Source organism: Cynoglossus semilaevis, chromosome 10 (assembly GCF_000523025.1).
Source record: "Cynoglossus semilaevis isolate Cse_v1.0 chromosome 10, Cse_v1.0, whole genome shotgun sequence".
NCBI classification, from domain to species: domain Eukaryota; kingdom Metazoa; phylum Chordata; class Actinopteri; order Pleuronectiformes; family Cynoglossidae; genus Cynoglossus; species Cynoglossus semilaevis.
Window position 1 is genome coordinate 4,278,189 of NC_024316.1, and position 19,137 is coordinate 4,297,325.

The 19,137-nt window shown below is 38.9% G+C and overlaps 2 protein-coding genes across 7 annotated transcripts in view; both read right to left on the minus strand.

The window, feature by feature from the left end:
• Nucleotides 1-539: 539 nt before the first annotated feature.
• wnt5a (wingless-type MMTV integration site family, member 5a) lies at nt 540-16,829 on the minus strand. Its single transcript, XM_008318270.3, has 5 exons — nt 15,813-16,829; nt 12,223-12,373; nt 9,366-9,613; nt 5,565-5,857; nt 540-3,785 (listed from the first exon to the last, which is right to left on the minus strand). Exons 2-5 carry the CDS (start codon nt 12,360-12,362, stop codon nt 3,327-3,329), a joined length of 1,140 nt encoding a protein of 379 aa, XP_008316492.1. The 5' UTR covers nt 12,363-12,373; nt 15,813-16,829; the 3' UTR covers nt 540-3,326.
• LOC103384697 (ERC protein 2-like) overlaps nt 16,127-19,137 on the minus strand; it is a 219,721-nt gene continuing 216,710 nt past the window's right edge. For all 6 annotated transcript variants that reach the window (XM_025059639.1, XM_025059638.1, XM_025059635.1 and 3 more), the window contains one exon: nt 16,127-18,174. The gene's annotated coding sequence lies outside the window, so the exon portion shown is untranslated. The remainder of the gene's footprint in view (nt 18,175-19,137) is intronic.

Here is a 19,137-nt window from a genome sequence, read left to right on the forward strand (position 1 = left end):
CAGGTTAAAGGACCACAGACTGCAGAGAAGAAGATGATTAGAGAATCAGAGAATAGACTGACAGAAACATTTTGTTTCAATTAGGGCTGTTGTAATTAACACGTTATTCTGTGCATAATGTCTGCATACTTTTCTTCACAAATTTCCACATTCATAATCCCATCATTAGTCATAAACGTTTTTTTCATATTTAGGAATGATTTAACTTGATTAATCACGATTAATCAAAATGAATCCAAAGCTAGACTGTTAAAAACAGTACCTGGTTTTCCTGAGGACCTAATTTGACATTTTTCTCTCTTGGCGATTTAAACTCCATTTAGCCGCCGGCAACAGGTCTTGCTTGAGTTTCTTGCAGAAGTTTGACGACCTTCTACTTGTCTGGCACTTCATTCTGATTAGCTTTCGCAGGTCACATACAAATCACATACATTTTTAAGACAGATCACAAAATTTTAGCTTAATGACATCAAATGATCCTCTAAAACTAAAAATGTACAAAAAAAAAAGACAACTACTGTTAATTACTACATCACAGCTGGTCTTATGTTTGATATTTATTGAAACAAAGTACAACATTGAGCCAATTCGTAAAAGTAACAAAATATCAGCTATAACAAACCTTAAACTCACTGAGAAGCTTATAAATATACAAAGTTGGATTTGGTAGAAAGTGTTTCGTCTACTGAAGTAAAAAATCATCACAGGGATAGTGAGCAGTGAAATGAGTGGTTTCGAAAGTTTTCGTGGTAATGATAGAAATCTGTGATGTGTGGGAAACAGTGAAGCAGTGACAAAAGAAAAACAAAAATAAAATGTGTTTCTGGAAACAATAAGGTGCTTTTCCCTTTGAAAGAATCCAAGAGCCAAAACAGTGGGAATAATTTTCTTTGAAAAAAAAAAAAGAAAAGGAGAGAGGGTGGGGAGTGACTCTGAAAACAAGATCAGCATATACAGTAGTTGGTCCCAGTTGTTTTTGTGGATCCTGATTTCAAAATCTTAATTATTTTGTTTAACAATTGTCATGCGTGGATGTGAATGTACCTTTTGTTCATAGTGTAAAGATAGAAAAAAAAAACACCAAAAAAAGAAATAGAAACATTTTAAAAGCTTATAAAAAATCTCTGACTGACAAGAAAAAATTAACATAATCTCCTCCGATACGCCAATTGCATTAACCAATGACAGCGCAAATCGTGTGTGTAAAAGCTGTGTTATTTTGTACGCAACATGACAGAAATGTTTGGGAGACGCCCCCCAACCCCCAGTCATTTCAGGTCTTGTTTTTTTACTTTTTAAAGCACATCTTGAACCACTGATTATGTTATTGTCTGTTTATACCTTTCCTTTCACATGCAATGTCTTTCAAACCAACAACCTGCTGCTCTTTGTCACGTCTTGTCTGTCTATTCTGACCACCCAAACAGAACAAATGATTTTGGCACCAACAGGAAGACGCTAACTCTAGAAATAAAAAGATGGGTTTGTTTCCTCGAAGAAGAAAAAAAAAACGTGATAGAACGTGATTCTTTACACATTAAAGTGTCATATTCTAATATTCTTATATTTGATGTATTTAGGGAACATTTCGCCAGCTAGCTAAACAAGCTAGCATGTGGTTCAAGAAGGTTGTTGTTTTCTTCTATAACAACTGGAACTTTCTATATGTACTGATCTTGCTTTTTTTTTTTTTCGGAAATCTGGTCTGAAAAAATAAATACAATTTTTACTGATTGGATGGATAGACATACTATATACACACAGAGCACTGAATATTTCACCACTGTAACCACATTGTTGCCCATATATACTCAAACCATGATACGTATTGTAGAATAATGTTATGTTAAATGGATAATCTGAATTAATATGGAAAAGAATGTAAGCTATAATATTACAGATATATTTTTGCTGATGCACTGGAGTAAAAAAACAAAAAAAAAAAAAAAAACAAAAAAAAAAAAAATACAGCCAAACGGACACATACAGACTCTGTATTAAAAGTGCACAATGGTGGAGGGCTTGATGCAGCACCTGGGGGAGGCGCTAAAGCCTGATTTACAACCAGTTTTTTCACACGAATGAAAAAACAAGACAACTTGTCAGGCAAACGTTTGAATATATACACAAATAAAATAATATCGTCTTCAACTAACAACTGAGCTCCTCTTCACTTTTAACAAGGAACAAAAAAAAAAAAAAAAACGCATTAAAAAATGTGTATCTAAGAACTTCTCAATATCGATTTTTGAAACCTTGGTCACACTAATGAACCAAACTCATAAAAAAGTTTCTTGGAGGTGTATAATAATTAAAGAAAGAGTGGGCTTTTTGGATATTGGAAGTCAATTTTTGCAATTTTCTATCATGGAAATGTCTTACTGGGTGAATAACTGCAAGTTGGACGCGTGGATATTGCACAATGACAGTGAAATCGAGCATCAAAAAGAGAACGTACTGGTCTGATAGTCAAGAAAAAAGAAAAAAAAAAGCTTTCACATACTGTACTGTGGATTAAAAACACAACCAGGAAACTTTTACACATCAGCAACTTAAAGGTCTCATGTTGCCCTCGAGAGACACGTCGGTATAAAATATGCTACACTATCAGAAGTGTTTTATGATCGGCTGTAAATCAGGCTTTAGGCTCGTGGGAAAGCTTAATAAAAACAAAGGCCCTTAAAAAGCAAACGCTTGATTGTAGCCACTGGACTCCAACAACTAGATCGTTCAGAAGCCGGAGGGGACAAAGAGACTAGGGTGCGGGGGACTTCTGAGTTTTTGATTGGTCCCATTAGATAGGTACGTCCATAGTTCCATGTTCTCCTCTCCAAACTGCGTCCAACAGAATCTCTGTTTTTTTTTCCGGGTGGAACACTTCTCGCCTAGAACATTGGAGCCATGGTCCAAAAGAAATTGATCCGTGTGACAAAAAAAAAAAGAAAGAAAAAAAAAAGTGTTTTGAAATTTTCAAAAATGCTGCAGGTCGGTCAGGGGGAGCATCTCCATCAATTTGAATCACTTGAAGGAATTGAGAATCAGCTGGTGATGACTGGGCCAAAATATAGGAATCTCAAAATAAATATTTCACGATACTCTCAGTTTCTAAAGACATTAGATTTTTCCTTTTTTTTTTTTTTCCTTGAAAAAAAGTCAGTCTTTTCGGACGACATAATTGTTTTACTCTATAAATATAATTTATATAGTTTTTTTTTCTTCCATTCTTTCACTTGTGTGTGACGCCGCTGTTGCTCCGATCACGAACACACGTGCGCAGATGTAAGACATCGTCTGCAAACAAACACTGGCCGTCGCTGCCTTCCTTCTCACTTGCAGACAAACTGGTCTACGATTTTGGTGCAGCGCTTGCACTTGACGTAACAGCACCAGTGGAACTTGCAGTGGCAGCGCTCCACTATCTGGGCCTTGTACTGATCGTAACCACGGCCGCAGCACATCAGCTCGCACCCATCCATGCCCTCTGATGTCTTGTTGCACAGGCGACCCACCGTGCCCAGGGAGCCCGTGCTCTGGTTCTTTAGGCAGTAGTCTGGACTGGACTCGATGTAGATCAGGTCGTGGTTGGTGGGGGCGTTGAACTTGCTGTGCATCTGCACAAGTTTCCCCTTGGCGTTTAGCTTCATGGCAGCGGCGCTGTCGTACTTTTCCTTCAAGGCGTCGCCAACCTTACGGAAATCGGCCAGCTGTAGCCAGCAGGTTTTTAGGCTGCAGGAGCCGGACACACCGTGGCACTTACAGGACACATTTGCCAGGTCTGAGACAGTCTGAGAACATTTAAAAGTAAGGACAGATCAGAAACTTTGGACTTAATATGGGACAAATTCACAAGTCAATTCTAAGCTTTATATACAACTGGGGCAAATAAGAAGATCTAACATCTGCTTTGGAACCATTTTGAATTTTTTTTTTTCAAATCTGTTTTTTTTAATATTTTTCTAATTTTAACTTATGCTCAGTAACATTTTATTCTAGAATTAGTTTTTGATCCTGTTTTCTAAAAGCCAAATTAGTGCCATTTCATTTTTCTTGATCACATGAACAGTCATGTGAGCTCGTCAAGGCTGAGAATTCAATTTGTATTCAATCATTTTGTAAATTTCCACCAGAACCTAAGATGTGTATTTATGTGTTGGATTTTTAAATTCTAGGGGAATTGTATTTTAAAGGTACATATCAAAGATTGTCCTTCAACTTTCGAAATGCTTAACAGACATCAATATGTGAAGCAAATCTCTGCTATCTCTTTGTGGTCATCAGCTAATTCACAAAGTTTCTCGAGGTATCTGTCAAAGGGGCAAGGGGTAGCGTTCAAAATGAGACTTTCGTGAACAATTAGTGATATATATGGTCTGTAAATTGAAACTGGATCCCCGTGTTTCATGTTACTCGCAAGGCTCCAAATGGAAAATGGAAGTCTTGGCTCGGCTCTAGGCCGTCTAAGAAAGGAAGCCCCAAAGTCCTGGCTGCTGTCCTCAAATGCTACTCCATTGCCAGACAATCTAACTGTCTGATTCTGAGACTAACCACATTTCAATGTCTGTGCAGATAAGAACTAGCAATTTATATCAATCTTTTAGTCAGTCCATCCAAGGGCTGTTGTGATAGGACGCTGGGGCCCCCTCTATCAACGAAGGGGCGTCTGCAATCTTCCCTGAGAATTTATGGTTGGACATGTGCAGGAGATGTCAAAAGGCACTATAATTTGGAACCAACCCCCCAAACCCTAGGCTCAGTGCCACTAAATGACTTAGATTTGCTCCGATGTGGAGACTGTTGAGGCCATTGAGTCTTTAGAGATGCCCCTGGTCCCTCATGACTATGCTTGCTCACTGTAGCTCTTGTGCATGTGCAAAAACATAACTGAGCGTTGTACATATGTTGCACGCTTCATTTGATGAGGAACTCTTTTTCGTCTGTTTCTTTTAGATCAGAAGTCCATTCCCAGACAGCTGTCAGTGCACACGCTGCGCACTCGGACACTTGCGCGAAAATATCATTAATCATAATCATCGTTATTGTTTGCTGGTCAGTCAGATGGTTGGTTGGAAAATGTGAGTACATCACCCTCTGCTCTAGCGTGTGTGTGACACATGCTTCGCAATTTAATTTGCTTTGACTACATGAATATTTGCAGAATATTCTGATCATGATCTTATGAAGTGCGCCAAAGAAAAAAAAGAGGGCCAACTGATCGGGTCCACGTCTGTACTGGTGCCGCTGAATAAAAAAAGGACGTCCAGTCAATTGTCCTCTGAGAAGGAGAACTGCCTGGCAGCAGATATCGGGTGTTACGTTCTCTTTGAGGTCATTTCAAGATGTTTTGAGAGGAAAGGAAATCCCAACGGAGCTGCCTCCAGTGAGTTCAGCTCCTCGCAGATCAAAGATTCGGGTGTGGACAGAGCTGTTACCCAGATGATCAGTGGAGATCTACTCTTCGATTTGATCTCTCTCACTTTCAGACTCCATCTTGCTGTCGATTTCTACTCTGACTTTTTCTTTTCTGTACATGTGTTGTGAATGTATGTGTGCATGTAATCTCTTACCCTGCGTCCAGCTTCGTTATTGTGGAGATTCATCGACTGTCGGGCGCTGTCGTACGTGCCCTTGGGGTAGCTCTTCTCTCGCTCCCGGGCATCCACAAACTCCTTGGAAAACCTGTACCCGTACATGAGGTTGTCGCCGCATCCGCCCCACAGCCAGTCCCTGGGCAGATCCTTAGGACGAGCGGCACGGCTGCACCCGCAGCTGGAGAGTTCCCCCTCTCTGCAGGCACGGCTGACGGCGTTTACCACGCCTGCTGCGCTGATGGCGTAGGTGAACGCCGTTTCTCGACTGCCTGTAGATGAACAAAACAGACTCCTGTAACCTATTCTATATTTATGAAAGTTCTGACAAAGACACAAGTCAGACAATAGGTGAATCAGTATCATTAAAAATAAACAAATATCACTTTTAAAATCAGTAGAGCAAACCACAGCCTGCATCATGGACCATCCTGTCCTGAAATGATCCCTTCACAAGTTTTTAGCATTTTAATCATGATGTATTCTTCTAAAGTAAATATCAGCACTACTGTTTTTACTGCCTGTCGCCTATTATTATTATGTAAAAAAAAAAAATCAGAATAAAGACAAATTCAGAAATTCTGTGTCTGTATTTACTTTAAATTGGTCTCATTTGTCTCACTGATATGTGCAGTGTTGTGATAAGTGATGTCATACGACAGAATTCACCCAACACCTCAAATTATAGAGCACTTCAACCAAACCCTGCAGCCTTCTCATCAGGGGTCTGGTTTGCTGTTATTGGGCTTTGGCCAGAGTGAAGACAGCGCCCTCCAGTGACTGAAATCACTCTTGACAAGCTGCTGCTGCCAGCATCTCACCAAATGAAAAGTGTCAGTGATTGCTGTACTTGATCAGACTGCGGGGCAAGTGTTGATTACTTAATCCCCCCCAGGTTACCTCTATGAGGTTGTAAAAATACAGAATAGCCTTTTACAAACGCAGACCAAAGCAGAAATGTCTGGACGTCCAGATGATAGATAGAAGTCACAATGTGCAACAGAAAAAGAGTGAGAGGGGAAGAAAAACAGAACAACAACATAGTATGCTGACAGTGTTGTTGAAATAATAATAATAAAAAAAAAACTTGTAGAGCTCAGATAACTGCTGTGCTGGACCTTCAGAGAGAGAAGGCTGTGGTGGAAAAAACAGATGGAGGAAGGAAAGGAGACGAGGAAGAGGAGAAAGACAAGATGACCAAAAAGATAAGCTTGGAGGGGGAAAAAAAAAAGAAATTTGATGGAGGAAAATTGAAAAGAGGATACAAAAATGATCCCAAGAAGAAACAGAGATGTGGATGGGGAAGTGAATAAAAGAAGTGGAAAGTCTGAGAGTGAGGGGGCCATGTGCTGGCAGGAGGTGATCAGAGTGTGGTTGATTTATTCAACCAGAACAAGCAGCAAGGGGAGATTTGGCCTTATGTACGACAGATGGACGGACAGATCTATTCTACTTTGCAGCTTCTTCTGTGCACACTGACTCTGAAGCTACAGCCAAGACAGAGAGGACCTGAGTCGGACCATGCTAGGACCACCTGGAGCTTTAAATCACTAGAACTCCCCTGTGCCAGGACACAGACAGACAAGCAGACAGACATTTTAGATATAGACATATGTCAAGGACAGATGAGGACAAGTTGAACGGTTTTGACTCAATACCACATTTTTCTGTCCAACAACAAATTTCACTCAGATATCCTTTTTATACCTCAAGTATAAAATTCTATTTTTTTTTAGTAATTCAAGTCAAGTCAATTTTATTCGTATAGCTCAAATTCACAAAACACATTTGTCTCAATGGTTTGACTGTAAGTGTTATTTACTGATTTGTATTTTGGTCAGTTTTTTGATAAGTATTTATAAAACATTTTACACTAACTGCACCCAGTCACAGGTTCTGTTTTCTGTTCAACAACATTCAAAATAAAGGGCCTAGTGACTGGAATTTTGCATACGATTTTGCATTCCTTTTCCCTGGCACAAAACGCATGCGCAAAATGGTTAGCTGTGAAACCGGAAAAACCTGTGCTGACCTGCAAGCTGCCAGTAAAGGCCGACCACACTGTAAAACGTCTGATCACTGGACTTTAAGCAGTGTATCTCCAATAGTACGTTTTAAAAAAAATAAAATAAAAATACAATGTTTTGAGTATTTGCACGTGCTGAATGCAAAATACAATTTGAAAAATGGCCACAAAAAAAAAAGTAACCCTTTAAGGACTACAAAGTATTTTCATCATTCTAGTCAATGCCGTCTGATGCCCCCTGGATGAAGTTCTACACAGCAATGTTTATTTTTTTCCTTTCTTTTGAGGATAGGGCAACAAAACAGTTAAAATTAATACATTTATTGTCAGAATTGTCAGCTTTAGATCAGGGAGATAACCTAGGATCAGTGTGATACAAGGGGAAAACAAGGTCACTGAGGGAACCAGGGCAGGAAGTCGCTGCAGACAACCAACTACATACAAAATCTGTTAAAAAAAAGCTATCATATTTGACAATTTGGATGACAGTGACGACCAGTCCAACCAACAAACTTCCAGCATGCTTTTGGGTTTCCTAACCAAAGTTTGTACCGCACAAAATTTTTTCATTTAATATAAAGATCATCAACCTCATAACGAAGTACAGAAAACATCCAGTAGTTTTCTAAAGAAAACTAAATAATGGTCATAGATTTAGGAACTTAAACAGCTCTGAAGAGACTGAAGCTCTTGAACTTTCTATCAAAATCCAAATGCACTGCCACGGACACACACACACACACACACAAAGTAACGTACGACATGCTGATATATCGGTGAGTACACTCGGTGCACTCCGATTACTCAAAATACGGTCCAGCTCTGCCAAATGCACGGAAGAGTGAGTGTGTGTCCCTTTTGTGTGTTTGTGTGCGTTCATGTTCAACTTTCTCCCATTCATCAGGGGTAAGCAGATTCTCCGTCTCCCTCCTGTTCCATGTCAGGAGCTGCTGTCTCTGAGCCAAAGCCACATGTGATTTATCCAACAACCTCACCCAGCAAGTATTTACTCCACACACAGACACACAGACACACACACATGTCCATGCACACACACGTGCACATACATATCCGCTCTGTTTAAGACTTGCATTCACCACACACTAGTGTCGGGAGGACGGCGTCTGTTGTATGGATAGAACGATACTTGCACGAGTATCGACCGAGTATCGACCAGCCTCATGAAGTATAGATATGAATTAATGAATGGAAAAAGCATGTGTGTCACGTCCACATCTTTTAAGATAAATTACTACAGACAGGCTTTACTGCTGCAACAACTGTGTCATGTGACCACTGACCAGAAGAGAGCAGTGACTCCGTGTGATCAAGTCCACTAGACTTCATCTTTAGTGGCATTAGTTAAACTATTTAGGTTACACTGTGCAAGAACGACACAATGCTGTGAAAAATACATATTAAAGTATTAAATGGCCAGTATCGTCATGTGTTTTATTGGGTTAAAAAAAAAATCAAACAAAGTATCGCTATAGAAAAAAATGACCTAAAAAGTACTTTGTATCGTATCGAATCCAAAATTCAGGTATCGCCCATCACCACCACACACACACATCTCACTTGCTTCACTCTTGTTAATCTCTAACTGTGGGCAATGGTTCTAAATGTGGAACCTGCAATTGTGTTTTACTTTTTCTTATTGTAGTTTGAAATGCCAAGTTTTTGTCACTGATTTTGGCTTGTTCTTTCTTTAGTTTTCCCCCTTGGTCATTGTGTGACTCTCGTCTGTTTCTTACCAATTTGCATGACTCGCCCAAACACGGAGGAGTTGTCCACTGTGCTGCAGTTCCAGCGACGGTGTCTGAACTGGTGCTGGCACTCTCTGATGCCGGTCTTAGCGCCCTCGCCGATGTACTGCATGTGGTCCTGGTAGAGTTGGCACAGCTTCTTCTGGCCCTGGGACAGACCCACCAGCTGGCTGCACAGGGGCTGAGCGCCGATGATGTAGGCCTCTGGGATCAGTAGAGGGTTCATGGCCAGAGACCTGCAGGAGTCAGACACATAAAACAACAGTTTAAATTTGCAGAAGGTGGGGAACAAAAAAAAAAAAAAGAATGAAAGGTTTTGGGCCTGATTCCCTTTCAACAGCTGATTTTTATGGGCTTGATTCTTTTTCTGTTTTTGGATGGTAAATGAGAAGCAGTTTGTTACTGGACGAAGTGGAACTCTGCACAATTTTAGGCTGCACTGACACAAAGCTGGAAACACGATATGAAGAGTTTACAAAAAAGGCAAGGAATAAAAATCACTGGGGATACAAATAAAAAATAACAGAATTAACTGGGTAAGTGGGTTAAACGGTGAAAGGACAACAACTAAGCCTGGAACAGTAGTGAGTCTGTCAGTGGTAGCTAACTTTATCAATGTCACAGACTTTCAGGCTCTAATCTGGACCTGCTGACCTACTCACTGACATTTGTGAGCCTCGTTGCTGCCAGTAAAAAGGTGTAGTTTTCCACCTTCCAAGTTCGAATGCTGTACTTCTAACTGGGCAAATGTTTAATTTTGTTGCATCTTTTTACTGCAAAATACCATTTATATTGTCTGGAAGGAGAAGAAAAAAAAATCATTAATAATAGTGTACAAAATGAGAACTAATCAGAGGTACAGTATCCGATTCTGAAATTTAACCCATATTATCACAATACTGATCCTAAGTATCGGAACGAGCCATTCCTACTATTTAGAAGATGCTTTTGCTACTCATCATAAATGTATACCAAATTTAGGTCCAAACAGCCTCCACAGTCATGACCGTTACTTTAAATAGGCTCCCACTACATTTGTAGTTCTGCCTCTGAACACATTTGTGATGATTCATGTTTCCTTACACTCTGCAGCGGACCAGATGGCTGTGAGCTGGGGATTTTTTCATCACAGAAATGAAGATGAAACACAGAAAAGTGAGACAAACACATTTGTATCATTCATGCACACGCAGAGAAAATAGGAAGAATAGTCATCAGAGCATCTGGTCCAGGCCACAGGACAATTAGAGGAGCTCATCCCTGAGCCCAGAGAGACAGACAATTAGCCCCTAGTGAAACCTGATCGAGTGAGGAAACTCTGCAGCAGCAGCAGCAGCCGCCGCAGCAGAGAGGGAATGCACACTGAGTCAGAGGAAAGAAAAAAAAATATGAACGTGCACACACAGAAAGTGACCACTAAATCATTTACACCTGTGTGTGCTCATGTAAGGAAAACTGAAACACACAGACTGAGATTTTCCAATAAGGTCTGTGAAGTAAAAGTGTGAATTATATTAAAAAAACAAAAGCATTGCATCACTTTTTAGAATTATGTTATTATGGTTGAGGTGAAGAAGTTATAAAAAGAGACTTGTACAGAAGAAACTAGAATATTTGTGACTTTCATCTGAGCATTTTGGAGAGATTTAAATCCACCAAAAAAATTGAGACGTATAAAAATCTGTTTTCACATGAACAATACAATAAATAAACATGCAGAAATATTAAAGAGCTGTGAGCCAAAGTGTAATAAATCTGTGTTTTGGACTCATAAACAGTGTTTTCCCCTTTTTCTTTTGACACACATTAAAAAAAAAAAAGTGCTCATGTTTGCACACATTTTTGACGCTGACTGGTAAAAACCACAGAGCGCGGCATGTTTTCTACAATATTCATAATTTTGGGTTTGGCAATAACGCGGGGGAAAATAAAATAAAATTAGAGAGGTTCAAAATATAAACACGCTTCCTGAAAGGTTCAGGAAGTGCATGTGGCATTTGTACTGCAGCGGAAAAACATACTTTAAAATGCCACACACACACACACACAGAGACACATACACACTTGTTTGTTCAGTCTGGTGCCGTACATGACACAACAGCTCTCATCAACAGACTGGACAAACTCTGAGATTCAAAAATAATGAGTATGAAACTAAAAAAAAACTGAATCAGAATAAAACTGTCAAAATGGGTTACTCTCCGATATAAATAATATTTGGATATTAAAAGGCTGCGAAGTTCACCAACGTGCAGTCTTAATGGTTCGTTTTGAACAGCCACTAGGGGGAGTCAGTGAAGCAACTTTCTTTGCCATCACACCCACATTTGTCCACTTTAATCCATGTATTTAACAATACATCAACCTAATGACACTGTTCCACAAAAATTAAAATGCCCGCAGCCCAGGCTGGGATTCGAACCCCGGGACCAAGACCTGTGCCTAAAACCTCAGTCACTGGCTGCACTACTTGGTATCTTATTTAAACTTTAATATAAATTGTAAATTAAAAAAAACTTTAAAGGTAAAGTGTGGAGGCATTTGAAGATTTTTAACAATTTGTCAGTTTCATGTACTGTACCATATCATCAAAAATGAGAATAAACCCTCAACATTTTTATTTCATTTAAAAAGTATTTTATATTAAAATAAACAAATACTGCCAAATAGTGGTATTGCTATCTTTTAGACTGATTGTAAAGAACCTTATCACAATATTGTGACTTTAATATAGAGCAAATGCCACTTGATAAAATTGTGAGTGATTATAATTTCAGACATAAAGGTTTTTTTTTTTTACTCTTTGGTCTGGATGTAAATGTAAATGTTATATGGAGGTTCTTACCACCAGGAGTTGGCCTCCACCACCACCTGCATGAGCAGAGTGAGCAGCGTCAGCGCAAAGACGCAGTTTCTGGAGTCCAGGACGCTGCCATGAGGCCAGCAGGAGATCAGACCACGAGTACACACCGAGACCAGGTTCATGCTGATGATATCTGGAGGAGAGGGAAAAGGGACATGAAACAGGATCCGTGTCAGTACCACACTCGCTCGCTCACACACACAAGAAATAATGCTCGCCCACTCAATACAGACAGGTTTATACCCTGCCCCATAAATGTGGCAAAACAGCCACTGGTTTAACCAGTGATGGATCATACTTATGAAAATTCAGCTTTTTTCCCCCATTATTATTGTTTTGGCCCTTCATGATGTCACGCAAAGCAGCGGAGTCAGTAGCTGAAGCCCTGACTCTCCAGATGGAAGGCGATGCCCTGTAGCCTTTGAGCCAAGGCAGATTTGACTGTCTAACTGTCACTAGTTTGAGAAGGACAAAAAACATTTTATGAAAATTTTGAATTTTACATTTTAAAGACACAATATTTGAAAATCCTATTTTTTTCCAACTATGTCACATTAGGCACATGAAAATATATAATTTAAATATTTAATCATTTTAATGTTGGGACTTGATTTAATGTTTTTTAATCTACTTTTGCATTTTCATTAATACTATTGAATATTTTTATATTATTAAGAAAAAGCTTAAAACATTTTTTAGTTTAGACAATACTACATTTTCTTGTGGAAAGTACATTTTTCATTTATGGTTAATAATTTTAAAAATAAATTATTTCCCCTGATTAACTGTATTATCCAAGGTAAATATTGAATTGCTTTGACTACATCGTGGGCAAACCTTTCTAAACTAACTTGCAGCACAATTCTACTAGAATGTCTGAAATGTTTTGTAGAATTCTGTCCAAATCGGTGAGTCTTGCATTAGGATTTAACATGCAAGACTTAGCGTGAAATGAACGTGTTTAAATTCACTGGATTGAAAATGAATTTAATTATATTCTTCAGGAAGAGCAGTCTTTGGTGCTGTCTGGGCCCGGCCTCTTTGGACACCTCTGTTTTGGACCACCACTGAAGTGGAATAGTAAGGTTGATGTGTGCGCGTGCGTGTGAAACAAGTGGCACTAGAGCGTGCACAGCGCAGCGTTTGGCAGCGAGTCTGAGTGTGAATCATTTCAAAAGAGGGAAAAATAATCACGTGACACACGTGTGCATTTTAAATATACATCCTGTTTAGCATTTACAACAAAAACATTTTCCCATCTCTAATCTAAACCTTGGTTTCAAACTTAAATTAATTTGCCTTATAACGCAAATCTGACGACGTTTCTGTAACACGATGAGGTGAAATATAAAAAACACGAAAATTAGATTTTTGTGGGATTTCAGCAACACTCTGGAGACAGATTGAATTTCGGTAATTTTGCAAAATAAAAAAACCCTCTCAAACAGGGTTGTGAAATAAAAACAAAACGGCCACAGAAATGTTTTTAATGCGCCTAATTGAAAACATCCTAACGTGATTTATTTTTTAAAAAAATCCCTCAGGCGTCAGATCTTACTCTTTAAAATAAATGTATTTTTCTAAAAGTTTATAATGTGTAAAAAACTTGACAAAAGTGTTTACATTTTCGTGACCTTTTCACTTCCGTGCAGTTTGACTAAAACTTTACGGTGAATTAAAATGCTGAAAACGTGCAGACACATTGCGCTACATTGCTGCCAGAAAACCAGTTTGAAAAAAAGGTATAGGTAGGAATAGGTACGTCTGTGCCTGTACGGCCGCGTGTATTACAAAGGGTGTCATCTGTCACACAGCGTTAATATTTCCAGGTTCTGGTTCTGCGTGCGTGGGAATGGGGGCCTAAAAGTATTCATTAAAGAGCAGGCCAAGTTCACCGTCGTGTACGAGGAAGCCCATGCGTGCGTGCGCGCGCGCGCACATTCACACAGACACGTACACGTACACAATTTCCGGCAAATACATAAAGCTAAAGCTGACTAACCGCAGTTGCTTAGTTAGTTAGTTAAGCATAAAAAACACACTTTTATTCACCGCATATTTTTTATTAACTATACATGAATTTTATTCGGCGCTAAAATATGAAAATTCAGCTGATAATTGCGTGTTTGTGAAACATTAACTGACACGTACAGGTGCGTACCGCTCACATCTAGTCGGCTTCATCCAATCAAAGCACGGGAACATTCTGCTAAGATAAATATTTCCACGTGTACGAATTCAACTCCTGACATAATACACAATTGTACGGAATCCTGTACGTTTGCAATCACGAGCTTAAAATCACACCACAGTTTCTAAGGGTCTGTTTCTCGTCGTTACCACTCACTCATTTTTTCAGGATATTTCCCCTGTCTGCATTGAATTCTTTCTAATTTTATATTTTAACGTTTCCCTGTCAGGTCATTTCTATGTGAAAATCCTGGATTTCGGTCGCAAGGATTTTAAAAAGCGCATCTTTGTCAATTCTTATTTATGCCTCCTCTCGTTCGACTTTTTCTCCTTAGTCTGTAAACGCCTGACTTCTTTAACCCCAGGAAACTGGCGTTCTTTGTGGGTAAAAATTCTCCTCTGCACAAAAAACTTTAAACTGTAAAGAATAAAAATATATTATAAAATAGAGATTTTTATTTATTTCTTATTTCTTTCTGATTACGGAAACCAACTAAGGCGTACAGTAGGTCACTGGTTTTAAGTTATGGCACTTTTACATTTTTATTTTTTGTTAGAAATGCAACGACTTTGAGAAATGTTAAAGTTAAAGATTTGAGAACGCAACATGTAGGTTCGTTTCTAGAAACTGCGGTAAATCAGTTGAACTAAAACATAATAGCGGACACGTTCACCGTAACTAACGATTGAAATAAATCTGCATCTCGAGATCATATTGGCTTTTCACTGTGCTTTTCATCAGCACTTAAATAAAATAAAATATCACTACAAGAAAACAGGACAGGATTACTGTGAAATGAACTGGTGGGTGCAGAACAAAAGTAGCACCATGTAAAGTGGCTTTTTTCTGCACATTAAAAGATGTACGTTTGAGCACATACGAACTTAGTTAATGGAATTAAAAATAATCTTTTTTTTCTTAATGCTGAGGTGTTTTCTAAAGACCACGCTTTACCGTTGAAATGAGTGACATGTTCTTGGCTCTGACACAGAAACAATGGTCAGAGCCAGTGGTGTTGCAAAAACCAGGAGAGGGAGCCAGGTACAAGGATTTGGAGGAGAGGCAGCACAAAGAGGTTCCACTGGTTTTAAACAGAACCAGGTAACGGCAGAAACTGGAGACTGGGGATTTGAAACTTCTCTTACTTTTACGCACGGTCGTGCGTGGAATTCATTACTTTTAAGACGACTTATTCAATGCAGGTGACAGAATACCCACAGGACGGTGAGGAGGAGGAATGTTAGGGAGGCATGTTTCACACATCACATCTGCCAAGAACTGTTTTTTTTTTCTTATCCCTATCCAAGAAGTGGAACAAATCCACATGTTGAGCGACAGTCTAATGAGAAACTAACAGGATTTGACTTTGGGTTTTACTCACCTAGGATCAAACTGCGGTCTGTTAGAAGGTGTAATCCACTTTATGTTGCAGATGATACCAAACTGATAATCCCAGTGCAGGTCAGGTGGATTGAGTTTCCCCCCTCCTCTCGGAAGGTTCTATCTCTTGGAAAGTGCTTTATTAAAGTCCCTACAGAACTCGTTAAAGTCCTTAAAGTCTTTAATGCTCTTTGTCCTTAAGGTGTATGACTGGAGCAGGAAAAGTCCAAACTGACAGTTCGTCAGCGATTTGAGTTTCTTCGAAGCCTCGGAGTTGCTGTGTACAAGTCTGTGGAAACTATTTTTTTTTTGGAAAAAAAAAAGAACAATGGTATTCTTCTTCTCCTTTCAAATTAGTATCGTCTTGAGATAATTTGACAGTTCTGGAGGAAGTGAAGCTGATCCCGATCACAACCCAAAGCACAAATAGATGTTTTATTAATCCAGATTGTGACGCGCCTCAGGTCATAGCGCGTTTGGATTCGTTTTGATTTTATTAGTGGAGTCTTTACCTGAGCAACAATCCACGCGCTGGTCCACGCCACAAACGACTTGTTAATTTAATTTCCATTCTGCGGAAAATACGTCCCAAAACCCTCGCAGTTCAGAGTCCAAAAATATTGTAAAAGAAAAAATCTTCCACGGTGTTCGTAAAGATATTTGAAAAAGATGTAAAGTGTTTTTAAAAAGTGAGTCGGCTTCAGGCAGTATGCTCGAGCAGGAAACTTCCTGCGTCTTTTCCAGAACCTTGGCGTCTCTAAACACACGAAGTCTTAGCAGAAGACACGAGACCAGCGGCTCCGTGTCCGAGTTAGAAGTGCTTCAAAGTTTTCCTCCTGTTGTTTTCTTCCCCTGTTTCTCCTTTTTCTCACCTGCTCCTGTCGCCTCCTCTCTCAAACTGCAGCTGCTGCCTGGATGCAGAGCCGCAAAACTCTCCTGTGGCGCATGCGCGTTCACGGTTCTCATCCAATCCTCCTCCTTCTCCGTCTTCTTCTACTGTTTTTTTTTTCTACTTCTGCTGCCAGTCACCAGCATCGGAGAAGGATGGAATTTGAGGAGGAAGAAACCAGGCTGGGGCTCAACAAATCAAAAATTATTTTCACAAAACACACGCGTCTCAATGGACTGTACGGTTCTAAATTTTAAAAAGTATTTTGACCTACTAAAAACAATGACTATGTATTAAATATATATACAACTTATAAGCTATATAAATAATATAAATAGTTAATGTTTAATATGAATGAGTTTATATTATAAATACAAAGTACAGCCGTATATTTTATAATATTATTCAAATAAACCAAATCAAATTTTCACAGACAGTATTGGCATCGTTGTAAAAATGTAAAAAGAAAAAAAAAGAAACAAGAAGTAAAACTCCTTTCTAACTGGACAAAATCTCCAACAGATCCAGACTCAGTGTTGTCGTCTGCCTCAGCAAAGAGAGAAAGGGGAAAGAAGAGGTCGAGGGACGGAAGAGAGAGCAAGAGCCGACATACAACACTAAAATATATAAAGTACAGTCTAATATACAGTTAAAGTGCAATATGTACAGTTAGATGGCAGATGTTAAGGTAGTTCTGCTGAATTAGATTTAATTAGTTATAAATAACAATATAAATAATGACATCACCGTCAGGTCTGGATCAGGTCCTGTAGTTCTGGAGTCACAGGAACCTGTGAGGTGAAGACAGTGACAAGGAGAGAGAAGACGGAGACAAACTAGTGGAGAAAAAGGAGACAGAGTTACTGTAATGACAATAATTTATTTGTTTTTTAGAAGAGTAGTAGAGCTGAACGCTCTGCCTCCCTCTACTCTTATTCGCTCTGGAGGACTGTAGGGTGGCCTGTGTTTTTAGAGTGAAGTGATCTGTTAGGTTAGTAGGGTCTTATTAAAGATACAATATATGATGGCACCTGGTTATGAAAAGCTTAATATGAGAGGAGGAGAATTTTAGAGTTTATCCTAGATTTTACAGCTAGACAGTGAAGAGAACCCACGCAGGACTGGAGTGATGTGGTCTCTGCTGCAGCAGTTTGGATAAGACGAAGTCTTTGAACAGCTGTTTAAAGACAACCTGATAGCAAAGTTACAATAGCCTTAGATCTAGATGTACGAAAGACATGACCTCATTTTTTAGCATCTTTTAATTTGTTAATATCACAATTTATTTACATTTTTTACAAGTGAGAAATGTAGAAACAAACATAAAAATAAATAAAAATAAAAATCTAAGATTTGTCTTTCATACTTTCCATGTAATAACCCTAACCTGTTTTCAACTTGTTTTCCTGCAGCAAAGCTCAATCTCACATCCCAAAACATCTATGCAGGTTACAGTGCTGGAGCGAACCTAAAGCTGTAGACAAGCAGAGACAGAAGGAGAAAAGAATTGAATGTTGAAAAGCCTGCAACAAAAGCATCTTTATTACCTTAAATAAACATATAAAACACTCAAGGCCGTTACTTCATCCGTAGTAGCACAGAGAAGATTTGGAAGAAGGCCGTTACTTCATCCGTAGTAGCACAAAGAAGATTTGGAAGGCTGCAGATCCAGTTACTGCCTACAGAAAATCAACGTTTGTCCCATCAGCTGCACATATATGCATGCATGCAGGAGATTGTTGAGGTGATTCGTTTGGGAAATATTTCATACGACAAAATACGTTTGATATCATGCAGCACCAGAAAAAAAAAATCTTGCTTCAAATTGCTGCGATTGAATAGTGAAGTGTTGTATCCAGTTACACCTGGATTGAGGAAATGGAGATAGAATAACAGTAAACATTAGAAGTGGATGAGTGGCATGCAGTTCAGTCGGAATGGAATGTGGCCAGAATGAAGAAAAGCCCAGGTCAGCACTTTTTATGTTTTACAGAAACTCCTCATGTTATTTCACCTTCAGTCTCTCAACACATTGTTGATGTATCTGCATCATTTTTTTTTTACATAGATACTCGTTGATTAACTAATTCGATTCGTGTTTTTTTTTTTTTGTTGTAATTTTGTGATAATTTAATTCCTTGGTTGTACCAAGAAAATGCCAAAACATAAAAGGTAAAGCAAGATGAAGGCGAGAACTTTGTGAAACTACCTTGAAGTACATGTGAAATATATTAAGTCACTATTTAAATAACTGGGAGGATGGAGGATTCCTAAGCAGGTTTCCTCTGCACTCATATTTTTTAAAATATTTTTCAACGTATGTAAGACTCATTTGTTTATAAATGTCTGTTACAGGCAACGCAATCATAGTAAATGTAGGATTAGAAGTTAAATAAACAAAGAACTGATGTTGTTTAAATACAGTTAAAATAATTGC